We start from the raw sequence: 13,580 nt of genomic DNA on the forward strand, positions 1-13,580 counted from the left end.
AAAAGTTAGTTAATAAAGCTACCCAAATAGATTTGACAAGAAGAAAATAAAATTTTTGGCCTTTATATTAGGGAGTTGCTGCAAAAATACTGCATGGTTTGTTATCTTTCAGTCATTCTCCATATTCATAAGTTATTTGATTTAATAACGATGAAGTTAAAGTTTAAGCTGCATTAACCAGGTTTTTGTTTGTTTGTTTTTTCTACATTTTATATTTCAGCTCCTTCACAGAAGATCATTCAAATTGGTAATTAAAAAAAGTAAACATTATTAAAATCTGTTAAGAAAACATGTAAATGTCAAGCTCTTTAAAGACTTAGTGAATACATTTTTTTTCTGAGTTTCCAATCAACTATCTTTCTTATCTAAAATATATTGTGTTCCTGCTATGTAAACTAATGACTTCTAAAACCATTGGTTGCGATAATCATTTGGGAATATAGCTGAAGAGCTGCTACAGGTTAAAATGAAAACAAGGCCTTGCACACAGTTCAGAGAATTTTGTTGTAGAACAGACACTTGCAAAGTTGAATAGCATTTGGTAACTTTCAGCCCAGATTTTGTTTTGATACTTAAGTTTTGTGGCAAAATAAATTTCCCTTAAATTAAAACAGCCAAATTATTCACAATATTATTTTATTGCATGCCAAACTTTATTGTTCCCAATTTTAAATGTATTTTAAATTTTGTTCATATCTTGGTAGATTTTAATTTGTCAAATTACTGTCAATAATTTGATAAATTAAAATGGAAGCCTTCAAAAGTAATTCCAGAACTCCCTAAGAGAATTCTTATACTTTTCTTTCTTTTTAAATATTTTAGGTTCATTATAGGATCAAAGACTGATGCTGAAAGGTAAAAATACTAGCATCTTTATTTTTGATCTGGATAGATATGAAAATCTTCCCTCAGAGGATAAAGAGTACTTCATTAGGAATCAAAAGTTTGATTTTAGTTATACCATAGGCTTTACTAGGATTTAAAAAATAGAATTAGGAAAGTAACAATTAAAAGAGTAATGTTTAAAATATAGCTTTAGTTTAAATTTAAAAATGTAGACATATCTATAGTAGGTAAGGAAGATACTTTCTAAGTAGCTCTTTAATCAGAATGTTAAGTAAAAGTGGTATTTTTTTTGACTGTTTATTAATTAAAAAATAATCCATGTAATTTCTGTATTTGAAATAAGGTACTGAAAATATATTTTAAGATTGATAATTTAAGTGAAAAAGATTTAGAGCATTAGCTTGTTATTGAAAAGATTAAAAAAGTACTTTTAACAGAAAGGTAAACTGTCAAATTTTAATTTTTGTGTTAAGTTGATAGAACTTTTTAATTAACAGTATTTATTTTCTACATAATAAATTGATGTTTAAAAGAGTTAAGTAATTCTTACCTGCTTTTAAAAAATTTTTTCTAATATTTTAGGGTAGTTAATCAGTACCAGGAATTGGTCCAGATTGAAGCCAAATGTCCAGTCAAGATGTTGCATAGCTCCAGTGGCTCAGCCAGCTTGAGTCAGCTTTCTCCAGGGAAAGAAACAGAAGTGTGTGTTTCTTTTATTTTTTATGCCAAAAATTGTGTGTGTTGTTTATTATTTGTGCCTAATTGTTTCTCAAGTAATCTGAGATATGTTATTTTTTGAGGGATGTAGCAATTGTTTTGTTTTGATTGTACTTTTAATTTTTTTTAAATTTAACTTTTTATAATGGAAATTTTCAAATATATACAAAGATAGTGCAAAAGGTATAATGAATCAGTGGCTTTCATATATACTTTTCTGGAAAAAATAATCTAAGGATTAAGCTTTGTCTCCATCTTACTCCTCTGTCCCTTTCTCACAAACTTTCTCCCCACCCGCTTACTCAGAAATTTTTTTTTCATTGTTTATGTATAAGATGACCTTATTTGAAATTTATTCTTCTGTAACATCTGTAATATTCAGTCTATAACCACTGAAAGTACTTTGCAGTTTTAAAATGTTTTTTTTTTTCTGCCCAGCTCAGTGGATAGAGTGTTGGCCTGCAGACTGAATGCTCCCTGGCTTGATTCCACTTAAGGGCACATGTCTGGGTTGTAGGCTTGATTGTGGGAAGGGGGCATGCAGGAGGCAGCCAATCCATGATTCTTTCTCATCATTGATGTTTCTATCTCTCCCTCTTCCTTCCTCTCTGAAATAAACAAAAATATTTAAACAAAAATAAAATGATTTTTTCTTCTGGGAATTATAGTGGTATTAATTTATGAGATATAGATTTGACCTTAATTGTAACAAGTATACTTAATGTCATTGTTTTTTTATAGCCTGAGACCGTGTCAGTTCAGTCTTCAGTACTAGGGAAAGGGATAAAACATCGACCTCCACCCATCAAACTTCCCTCAAGCTCAGGAAATAGTTCCACAGGTATTACATTCCCTACTTTTCTGTAATCTAGTGTAAAAAAACATCATATGGTCATAACTTATTTTTAAAATTTTATTCATATTTTGATTTTCACAAAATTTTGAATTATAGGAACCAATATTATATTCTAGGTAACTATTTTACGCCACAACAGGCCAGCAGCTTTCTTAAATCTCCAACTCCTCCTCCTGCTTCTAAGCCACCAAGTCTTTCTCGAAAGTCATCTGTGGATCTCAGTCAAGCTAGCATGCTTTCTCCAGCTGCCCTGTCACCTGCCAGTTCATCACAAAGTGAGTTCTGGTTTAAATTCTTATAGTAACTCTTCATAAACTTTAGCATTAGTGTTTCCTAGATAGCTTTTTTTGACCAGTAAAATCTGGATAAACTGTGTACCCAAATGTATAAGTTTTGATAATCTTGAGGCAAATCTCGTTGATTATATGTATTATATGTTTAATATAATTGTATTTGTTTTTCTATATTTATGTATGTACCTTGTGTATACCTTTCTTATAGACTTACAGCCTATACATATCCTTTTTAAAAATCTGGTAGTTAGATATGGTAGTAAAATTCCAGAATATTTTTTATTTTATTTTATCCTGGGGTCACTTTACATTTTACATAAACTTTGCAGCTATATGAAAAAAAATGTCATAAGTGTTCTTGGTGCAGTCTTGTCTTTGTATATGTAAGAAGCCAACTATTTCCAAGGTGGTGATTCAATAAACTGAAAGCCAATTTTTCTGAAACATTCTACACTCTTATAAATTGTCAGTTAGTAAAACGTGATGATTACAAAGCATTATTCTGAAGATATTAAAATGTAATTTTTAGTACTTAATACTTTTTTATCATTAAGAAGAGTTATTTAAGAATTCTTTGGGGAGAATTTCTTCAAATTAATAAATATCTGAGATATTTCAATCCTAATTTGCAAGAAAGCATTCCAGTTTTTTAGATTTTTTTTTTATAGGTAATTAAAATATGCTGAAAGTTTTAGTACACTGCACAGTAATAGGGTGGTCTTCTCATTAGATATAAACATCTTCATCTTGATAGCTCAAAAGGTGTAATTTTTCTGCCTTCTTGTTTTGCACAAAGAAAAATATATCAATTTCCTGAAAGTCTTATTCACACTTTTTATGTTGTGGGTATGAATTATGCTAATCTGCACACAGTTGTTACTTTAAGTAAGGGTTGAGTGACAGCTTCTGGACATTCACATTTCTTTCCTTTCTTTCTGCAGGACATGAAAGCTAAAAAAGAAAACACCTCAAGAGCTTTTGGTTTTACTTTTTTTGTTTTTGTTTTTTGTTTTGTTTTTTCTTAAAAAGTTGATAAACTGTGTATACTTCATTCACAACAGATTTTCTATACATTCTACAATTAAATAGAAGTACACAGTTACTGTTAATGATGCAGTATTACCTATCAAATATTTGCTTTATTACTGTGTTTTGTAAATTGGCTTGTCAGGATAAACTTGATGTGTTAGAACTTAAACATGTTTATTTAGGTGCCACATATGACTATTAACCATATGTAATTTATTAAATATGTTCAGCGTTATCTCAGACTATTATAGAAAATAAGCAGTATTTTTAAATGAAGTCCTAAATTAGTGAAATTGTAAATAACAAAAAGTTAATTTGAGTTCATTTTAAACTTTTTAGACTAAAGGTAACATATAGGAAAATAACTTAAATGAGTACTGTGGTAGAATACAAATGTGTGTTTTTAATGTTACTATAATAACATCTTATGGGATTTTTAGGTAATATACTGCATCCTTAATTGTAATTGAGTGTAGCAACACTCATGTATCATGTGTAGAAATTAACACTTGCAGTTAACTGCTTTAAAAAAAAAACTGGAACAAATTGTCAGTGCTAAGTAAAATTCCATTAACCTTATTTTTAAAAAGACTGGCCATTTATAACAAACTAGCAATTTTTATTTTTCTCAATGAGCAGGATCTGGAACTCCTAAGCCATCTACTCCTACACCAACCCTTTCATCGACCCCATACCCTCCTGATGTTCAGAGCTCAACTCTTATTATCCCTTCACCTACCCCTACTCCCCAAGATTCAGGCTTCACCCCTCAGCCCATTTTGTTAACTCAGTTTGCTCAGCAGCAAAGGTCTCTGAGCCAGGCAATGCCTGTAACGACCATTCCTCTTTCCACCATGGTAACATCTATAACTCCAGGAACCACAGCTACCCAGGTCATGGCAAACTCTGCTGGACTTAACTTCATCAAAGTAGTGGGCTCTGTTTGGTAAGTCTTCATTGATGCCCTGATTTTTTCAAAAGATATTCTCACCAATCTGAATGAATTCTCATTTGTGAAATTAAGAATAAATGTCATCTTACTGAAAATGAAAGGAAATACTATAAATATGGATAAAAGCTATCTCAACCAAGTATATTTTAATTTTGAATAATACATCTATTTATATGCACGGAGACAATACTATTACATATTGACAGTAGCTTAGATTTTTCTGTTTGTCTTCTGTTACTATCTTTTAATCCTTCGATCAGTGCTTTACTATTTGAAATTATATTATAACCTTGATAAATATGCAGTATATGTACTTAATTTTAGCCAACCTTGCTGTAACTTTCTAGCATAAAAAGGAAACAGCCTTGAAATTGATATTTAATATAGAATTATCTAATTGGTTTAATGGTGATGTTGTTTTTTTCTTTTTTTAATCTAAGGAATTAAGGCTCTGATTTTTTTTCTTTTATATTATAAGTTTAATGCTTTGTCTATTCTCCTTTAGTGGAGCTCAGGCTTTGATGAATGGTTCAAACCCTATGCTGGGCTGTAACACTGGTGCCATAACTCCTGCAGGAATAAGCCTTCTCCCCTCAGGAGGTCTGCTACCAAATGCATTACCTGGTACAATGCAGGCAGCTTCTCAAGCAGGTCAGAATATATTAGATATAATAACCTCTTTAAAAAATTAAAATACATACTAATGTAAAAATGACATTTTTATGCTGTTATTAAAAATATTTAACATGCCTCATGTTAAAAAGGCTCTTTTTAAAGGAAAGGCTTATGTTGAAAGCCTTTAAAGTTATGGTATTTAAATTAAAAATCATCTAGCAATCAGCTTCTGGAAAGAAACTTGATAAGCCCCATAAATCTGCAAATTATATCTTTGTATTCTACACATTATAATAAAGTTAACATTGATAGTCTTATTGTTATCAGTGTAGTCTTACTCCAAATAAAAGGAATGTATCTTGAAAATATATATTGTGCAAGAAAGGCAACATAGTGTGGCAATTAAAAGCCCCCGTTTTGGAGACAGACTGCCTGAGTTTGAATCCCAGTTCTGTAACTTAACTTTTTGGGTAATCATGGGAAAGTTACCTTTGTGCCTCACTTTTTCATAAATAAAATGTGGATAATAATAATACCTTAATACCTCTTAATTGTGAGCATTAAATGAGTATATACAGATGAACTGCTTAAATTATACCTTAGACCTAAGCATTTAAAAATATGTGTTGCCATCAATAGTAGTAGTTTTATTGTTGTACAATAGTAACTTGTTACTACATATACTAGAAAATAGCTATAACAGCTTGTACTATTTAATGTTCCTTAAGAGAATGTAATGTAATATCTTGTTACAATCCAGTTTTCTACTGCTGAGAAAAAAAATTTAATAGGAAAAACAAACTTGACATAGTAAGAAAATTAATCAAAAACTTTATATGACTTAAGATGATGATTTTCAACCTTTATCACCTCATGGCACACATAAACTAATTACTGAAATTCTGTGGCAGGCACACCAAAAATTAATTTTTGCCGATCTGACAAAAAATAGGTATAATTTTGACTTATTTACAGAAAGAAATAATAATAGTAATTACCTACCTTTTTTGCTACAAAGTAACTTTTAAAAAAATCAGATATCTAGCCCTGGCTGGGTTGTTCAGCTGCATCATCCCATACATCAAAAAGTTGAGGGTTTGATTTCTGGTCAGGGCACCAGGAATGTTTTGGGAAGCATAGGAGGCAACCAATTAATGTTTTGCTCTCTCTCTAAAAAGTCAATAAAAACATACTGTTCAGTGAGGAATCAAAAAATAAAAATCAGGTGCCTATATTCGTATATAAGGATTTCTGGTACCAAGAATTGACCAAGCAGATGCTACCTTACAATGCAACTCTATAATATATCCTCTCTGGATATTATTCAAGTCAGAGCATTCACACCAAATGGCTGTTGTCATTTCTTTAACAATCTAAACGAAAAGAGGTCCGTAACTATTGAATGTCTTAAATATTCTTGCAGCACACCGATTGAAAAATCACTGACTTAAGAGAGCCCAAAGAATCCTATCTAATAAAAGAGTAATATACAAATTGACAGTCACTCCAACACACAAGATGTCTGCCCCCATGTGGACACAAGATGGCTGCCACAATATGTCCAGCAGGGGAGGGCAGTTGTGGACGATCAAGCCTGCAGGGGAGGGCAGTTAGGGGTGACCAGGTCATCAGGGGAGGGTAGTTGGGGGGCACCAGGCCTGCAGGTGAGCAGTTAGGCATCAATCAGGCTGGCAGGGGAGTGGTTAGGGGTAATCAGTCTGGCAGGTAGAAGGATAATCAGGAAGGCAGGCAGGTGAGCAATTGGAAACCAGCAGTCCTGGATTATAGAGGGTGCAGGCTGGGCTGAGAAACACACACTCCCATGCTCAAATTTCGTGCCCTGGGCCTCTAGTATCATATAAGCATGTTAACATATTTCTGTAATTTCCTAATTTTTTGGCTGATGTTCTTATTTTAATGTGCATAAATGTGCTGTAGTGGTGGAAGCACTGGAAATGGAATCAGATGTTGAATTTAAATATATTTTGTTGATTTTGTACAGAGAGGAAGGGAGAGAGATAGAGAGTTAGAAACATCGATGAGAGAGAGTCATCGATCAGCTGCTTCTTGCACACCCCCTACTGGGGATATGCCCACAACCAAGGTACATGCCCTTGACCGGAATCGAACCTGGGACCCTTCAGTCCCCAAGCTAACGCTCTATCCATTGAGCCATTAAATCCATCTGGTTTCGGCCAGATGTTGAATTTAGAATGTTCATATTTACATGTAACTCTACCAGTTACACATGGCTTCCAATGCTAACTGTGGGTCCTTAAGGAAGTCCGTTTTTCTTCCTTAGATTCCATTTCATTTGATGTAAAGTATGAGTAAATTTATCTAACTATAATAGGTATTTCAGATTAATAAATGAAGTGCCTTTAATAAGCAATAGCATTATATAGATGTCATTTACCTTTAAAGGGAATTTTGACAATTCTTTACATGAGAATTCCTGAAAGTAAAATCAGTGTCATATTTTCATCTGATTATGCTTTTTTTTTTTTTTAAGTTTCTCTATACAAAAATTTCCTGCCTCCTACCTTTTTATTATTTACTTATTTATCTGTTTATTTACTTATTTAATCTGAGGCTATTTTTTGTTGATTTTAGAGAGGAATGGAAAGAGAGAGAAACATCTGTGTGAAAGAGAAACATCGATCAGTTGCCTATACCCAGACCAGAAATCAAACCTGCAATGTTTCAGCCAACTGAGCTGCCTTTCCAGGGCCTGTCTCTTACCTTTTAAAAAAAAATTTGCTTAGCAGACTAGATACATTTTTAATTAGAGTTCAAATTGGTATATATTGTTAGTGAGAAAAATATACATGCATTTTGAGACTAGTGTCAGCAAATAAAAATCTTACAGTCTAAACTAGATTTTACATTTTTAAAGATGTGTTTAAAACGTAAAGAAAAATGAACAGGAAGAATATCCAACAGAACATTTTCAGTCTGACCTATTGAAAAAGTTTGCCAACTCCTGATTTATGATGTGTTCTATGTTGTCACAAAATTAACAGTATTATTTCCTATTAGTTTGACCCTACAAACAAAATTCATTGTACTTTATTATTCATATTAGCATTCGGACTTTAAAATAATTGCATGGAGCACACTGGTTCTCAGAGATATAGTTGTTGTGATTATCGTATACTATCGGGTCTAGTAATAATTAATGTCGTTTTAAAACATTCGTTTAAAATCTTGCTTGGCGTTGACTTGTATTGACATAACCTTCAAACACGTGGTATCTACAGAATGTGTGAAGTGCAATTAACAAGTTTTGCTTGAAAAAGTTTGTGTTTGGTTTGGTTTTTGTTGCAAAACTAGGGCTAAGAAGATGGGGGATGAAGAGCATATTCGGCACTGCATGCTTTACGAGTTCCAATTAGGAAGAAAAGCAAGTGAGGCTGCAAAAAACATCTGTAGTGCTCTTGGTCACGATGCAGTTAGCGCCAGAAAATGCCAGCATTGGTTTGAGAAATCTCGCGAGGGAAATTTTTCGTTAGATGACAAGAGTGGTCGAGGCCGTGTGTCCAATTTTGATCAAGAAGCTCTTCAAGCTCTTTTGGTGCAAAATCCTCAAATTACCCAACAAGAGCTTGCGACAACTTTAAATTGTTCACAAAAAACAATTTCCAATCAATTGCGTGCACTTGGCAAAGTCCAAAAGTTTGGAAAATGGGTTCCTCATGAGTTGACCTACAACAACCGTAATCAAAGAGTCACAATTTGCAGTTCGCTCCTCTCTCGTCAAAAACCGTTTGCCATTTTTAGAGCAAATTGTTACCGGAGATGAAGAATGGGTGCTGTATGTTAATTTGAAAAGGCGGCCTCAATGGTTGGACAAAAATGAGGCTCCGCAGCCCACGCCAAAACCTGACTTGCATGCGAAAAAAGTGATGTTGTGTGTTTGGTGGAATTTTAAAGGAATTCTTCATTATGAACTTTTACCATCTAACCAAACCATTACAAGTGCAGTGTAAAGTGCCCAATTGGAAAGGTTAGCCCAAGCTTTAAGAGAAAAAGAACCCGCGCTGATTAATCGGAAGGGCGTAATTCTTCACCACGATAACGCACGACCGCATACTGCAAGAATCACTGCTGAAAAACTGCGCCAGTTGGAATGGGAAGTTCTCCCTCAACCTGCATATTCTCCTGATATTGCCCCTTCTGATTACCATTTGTTTCGTTCTTTGCAAAACTTTCTTCTTGGAAAAAAATTTAATAATGAAGAATGCCTCAAAAATGCATTGACCGAAATTTTTGCATCAAAATCACAAGAATTTTACAACAGAGGGATTAAAATGCTTCCTGAGTGTTGGGCACAAGTAGCAGAAAACAACGGCAACTATATTGTTGATTAAATTTTGTTGTATTGTTTAAATAAATTCGATTTAAAAAAGTATTAGAAAATGACATTAATTATTACTAGACCTAATATATAGTATATAGCACCTAGGAATGTCAATAGAAGCCAACACCTGAAAATGTGTTTGCATAACTGTGATAGTTCAGTTATATTTATGGCCTATGCATATGTCTAGATTACTTTTTCCAGCTAACAGTCAAAATAGTGATAAAGAAGTCTCAGTTTCTCAAATATAGAATAAAATGTACATGTAATGCTCACATCTTTTATCTCAGTATTGATGGGTATTGTTTTTAAGATCATTTTGAAAGTATAGAAAATAAAGCAAATCTAGGCAGAAAGTACTTAAAATGTCATATTTATTTATGCTAAAGTATAAAGTGTTTTCATGTTTAAAAGATTTAATTCCCTTTTATAACCAGGAATTGTATTTAATAGGTGTTCCATTTGGTTTAAAAACTACTTCAAGACTCAGGCCCTTGAATCTACTTCAGGTAAACCTGAATCACTGCTCTTGATTAAAGTTTTCATACTTTGATATTTTTATTACAATGTATACCTATATATGTCAGCATTTGAAATTTTGAGATGGTTCAGAATCTTGTGAGGATATGGTTATAATTGCTACCTTTGCATGGTTGAGAGGGTAAGAAGAAAGAATGGGTGTCTTTCATACTGTACTTTCATTGACCTCTGTCAAAGCAAGAACTGGATGTTTTGATATGGAGAATTGACAACTACAAAGTGAATAGTTGCCTACATTAGCAGTAATACCTACACTTAAAAAATAATATCTCTCTCAATAACCATTTGTGTCTACATATATGTAGTACTTTTTGCTTACAAAAGATTTTGTACTTGAATAGAGGATTTAAAAATAGCTTTGTTCTTTTCCTGAGGAGAATTTCTTAGCACAGTGCCAGGCACCTTAGAGTCATTTGGTAAATATTCATTAGATTACATTTTGTGTCTAATGATGAGGCTTTTCTTATAAATGATATAAATGCCAACATAGACAGCATATAAAGAGATCAAATGTGGAGATTTCGTACACGTCGAGTGTGAACTTAAAATATTTACAGTGTTAGGCTCTAGGTCCTTTGTAAGGTTTGGACTCCAGGATTAAATTATCAACTCCAGGTTGGTAGTTGATAAGATTATCTATAGAGAATTTAGAAAAGATAGGTAATATAAAGACTTAGAGACACAAAATTGGGAAATAACAGTAAAAGACAGATCAAACCAATCTGGTATCCTATATAATAAAAGCCTAATATGCAAATCGACTGAACAGCAGAATGACCAGTCACCATGACACGCACTGACCACCAGGGGGCAGACACTCAATGCAGGAGCTTCCCCCCAGCCTGCAGGCCCCAGACCAGCCAAGGCGAGTGCCCCCCCCCCTGCCTCCACATCACCTCACTGGTCACCCCACAGATAGGCCCTGATCACTGGCCAGGCCTAGGGACCCTACCCGTGCACAGATTTCGTGCACCAGGCCTCTAGTTCATAAGTAAATCAGGAAATGTGTTTAGAGCCAAAACACAAAACTTCTTATCCAAGATGCAAACACAATATTACTATATACAGACTGTAATTACAGAACAATCTACTTGTAATATGGATAAATCACAAATCACATTGGTTTATTCAACTTTCCTACACATTGCTGTTGGAACTTCTGTCAGGGATTAGTCTTGGTGAAAATAGGAATGGAATTCCTTAATAGAACTGATAATAAAGAATAACGACAAAGCCACCATAAAAATGAATTTTGCTACATTTACTATCAAACTGTTTGAGGAAAGAACATTTGACTTGTGCTATGCCCAAATTTACTTAACAACAAGCTGTGCTGGATATAGAGATTTTTAACTTTATAGATCTCAGAATTCTATATTTGGTATTTGGACTTTCTCTTAAGGACTTCAAAGTGCTTATAATTTAAACTCCTATAGATTAAAAAAGAAAAACCCTTTGTTTCCTGATTCATTTGGAATTACTAGTTTTAATTTTTAACATGAATTTTTCTGAATTCTTCTTAAAACCTTTTTTTTTTTAATTTAACTTAATTTAGATTCTGAATGACAAAGCTGGAAATATCTCCAAACTAAATATGGACACCTAATGCACTTTTCAGCTTTGGAATTTCTTACTATATTATATAAGCATCCATGAAGTCATGGGATTTGGCAAAGCTAGACAAATTTTGAGAGATGAATTTTCATAAGTATATCTCTGATTTTCAATAGCTTGTTGCTTACTTTCTAGTGTACTGAGTGCTGTTTTGTATTGAGGTATAAAAAAGTTAAACTCAATGTGTATATTTGTATATGTCATTAACTTGAAGCAGAATGACTTATATTTGATACTATTAACATATTTGAGATTCCTTAGTAATAACACTTAAAAATTGTTTTCAAATCTTTCTTTTTAAGGGCAGAGATCTTGTTTTGCTTTTATTTTTGTTTACTTCTGTTTCCTCAATCCCTAAAAGAGTACTTGACACATAGTGAATGTTCCAAAAATACTTGTGGAATAAAGAAATTTAAACAATGTGAAATTAATTAATGAGTTCATGTTTAAATTCTTAATAGCTTCCAGGTGGTTCACTAATTTTCAACACTCTGCAGCAGCAGCAGCAGCAGCAGCAGCAGCAGCAGCAGCAGCTCTCTCAATTTACACCCCAACAACTTCAGCAACCCACAACTTCCAGTCCTCAACAGCCAGGGGAGCAGGTATGTGCTTTTCTATCTTTTCATGTTTTGTATTATAGAATTGTAAGTATTTTATAGTAGAGGCCCAGTGCACAAATTTATGCACAGGTGGGGTCCCTTAGCCTGGCTAGAGATTGGGCCAGTTGGGGGCGGGGGGGGTTGTGGGATGTTGGCTGGCCAGTCTCTCCCCACCTGCACGCACGCCCCTCTTCCCCCCAAATCAGGGCTGATGGGGGTGGCTGGCCAGGGGAAGGAGCCATGGGAGGTTGGCTGTGGGAGCACAGTGACCACCAAGGGGCAGCTCCTATGTTGAGCATCTGCTCCCTGGTGATCAGTGCACATCATAGCGAGCCGTTGAGCGGCCTTAGGATATCATTAGCATATTATGTTTTGATTGGTTGAACAGATGACTGAATGACCAGACACCACATTAGGCTTTAATTATATAGGACTAGAGGCCCGTTGCATGAAATTCATCCACGGGTTTGTGTATGTCCTTCAGCCCAGCCTGCACTGTCTCCAATCTGGGACCCCTCGAGGGATGCCTGACTGTCCATGTAGGATCAGTTGGATCAGACCTACAGGGCAATTGGCATTCCTCTCACAATCTAGGACTGCTGGTTTCCAAGCGCTTGCCTGCCTGCCTGCCAGCCTGCCAGCCTGATCACCCCCTAACCACTCCCCTACCAGCCTGATCGACACTTAACTGCTTATCTGCTGGCTAGATTGCCTCCTATAGCTCTCTCCTACTGGCCTGGTCACCCTAACTATCCTCCTCTGCATGTGTAGTCATCTCCAACTGCCCTCCCCTGCTGGCCTGGTCACCCCCAACTGCCCTCTCCTACAAGCCTGATCACCCCCAACTGCTCTCTCTTGCAGGCCTTGTCCCACCCAACTGCCCCTCTTGCTGGCCTGGTCCCCCCTCCCCACAGGCCTGGGTTCCCCCAACTTTATTTCCTACAGACCTGATCGCTCCTAACTGCCCTCTTCCAGGCCTGGTCACTCCCAACTGCCCTCCCTTGCTGGCCATTTTGTGCTGGCCATCTTGTGTGTTGGAGTGTCGGGCAATTTGCATATTACCCTTTTATTAGGTTTTGTTCTTGCTAATTCTTCTGAAGTCTTTTCCTTGTTACTGTTTTTATAATAGTCTAAAATTGTTATTTGTTGTCCTATAAGG

General features: G+C 34.8%; 1 protein-coding gene across 30 annotated transcripts in view; it reads left to right on the forward strand.

Annotated features, from left to right (window-relative positions):
- The window catches only part of SUPT20H (SPT20 homolog, SAGA complex component), a 62,819-nt gene that overhangs the window by 46,570 nt on the left and 2,669 nt on the right, over positions 1 to 13,580 (forward strand). For 9 of the 30 annotated variants that reach the window (XM_084879539.1, XM_084879542.1, XM_084879540.1 and 6 more), the window contains 9 exons: positions 221 to 247; positions 823 to 855; positions 1,429 to 1,546; positions 2,305 to 2,404; positions 2,536 to 2,694; positions 4,618 to 4,687; positions 5,199 to 5,344; positions 10,122 to 10,177; positions 12,284 to 12,424. In XM_084879539.1, coding sequence (XP_084735665.1) covers positions 221 to 247; positions 823 to 855; positions 1,429 to 1,546; positions 2,305 to 2,404; positions 2,536 to 2,694; positions 4,618 to 4,687; positions 5,199 to 5,344; positions 10,122 to 10,177; positions 12,284 to 12,424 — 850 coding nt within the window. Of the gene's footprint in view, positions 1 to 220; positions 248 to 822; positions 856 to 1,428; positions 1,547 to 2,304; positions 2,405 to 2,535; positions 2,695 to 3,653; positions 4,688 to 5,198; positions 5,345 to 10,121; positions 10,178 to 12,283; positions 12,425 to 13,580 lie in introns of all 30 variants that reach the window. The other 21 variants (XR_014794661.1, XR_014794662.1, XR_014794665.1 and 18 more) reach the window with 11 other exon arrangements.

The sequence above is a fragment of the Pipistrellus hanaki genome (genome assembly GCF_964339955.1).
Source record: "Pipistrellus hanaki genome assembly, chromosome: 3".
In the NCBI taxonomy this organism is placed as follows: Eukaryota; Metazoa; Chordata; class Mammalia; order Chiroptera; family Vespertilionidae; genus Pipistrellus; species Pipistrellus hanaki.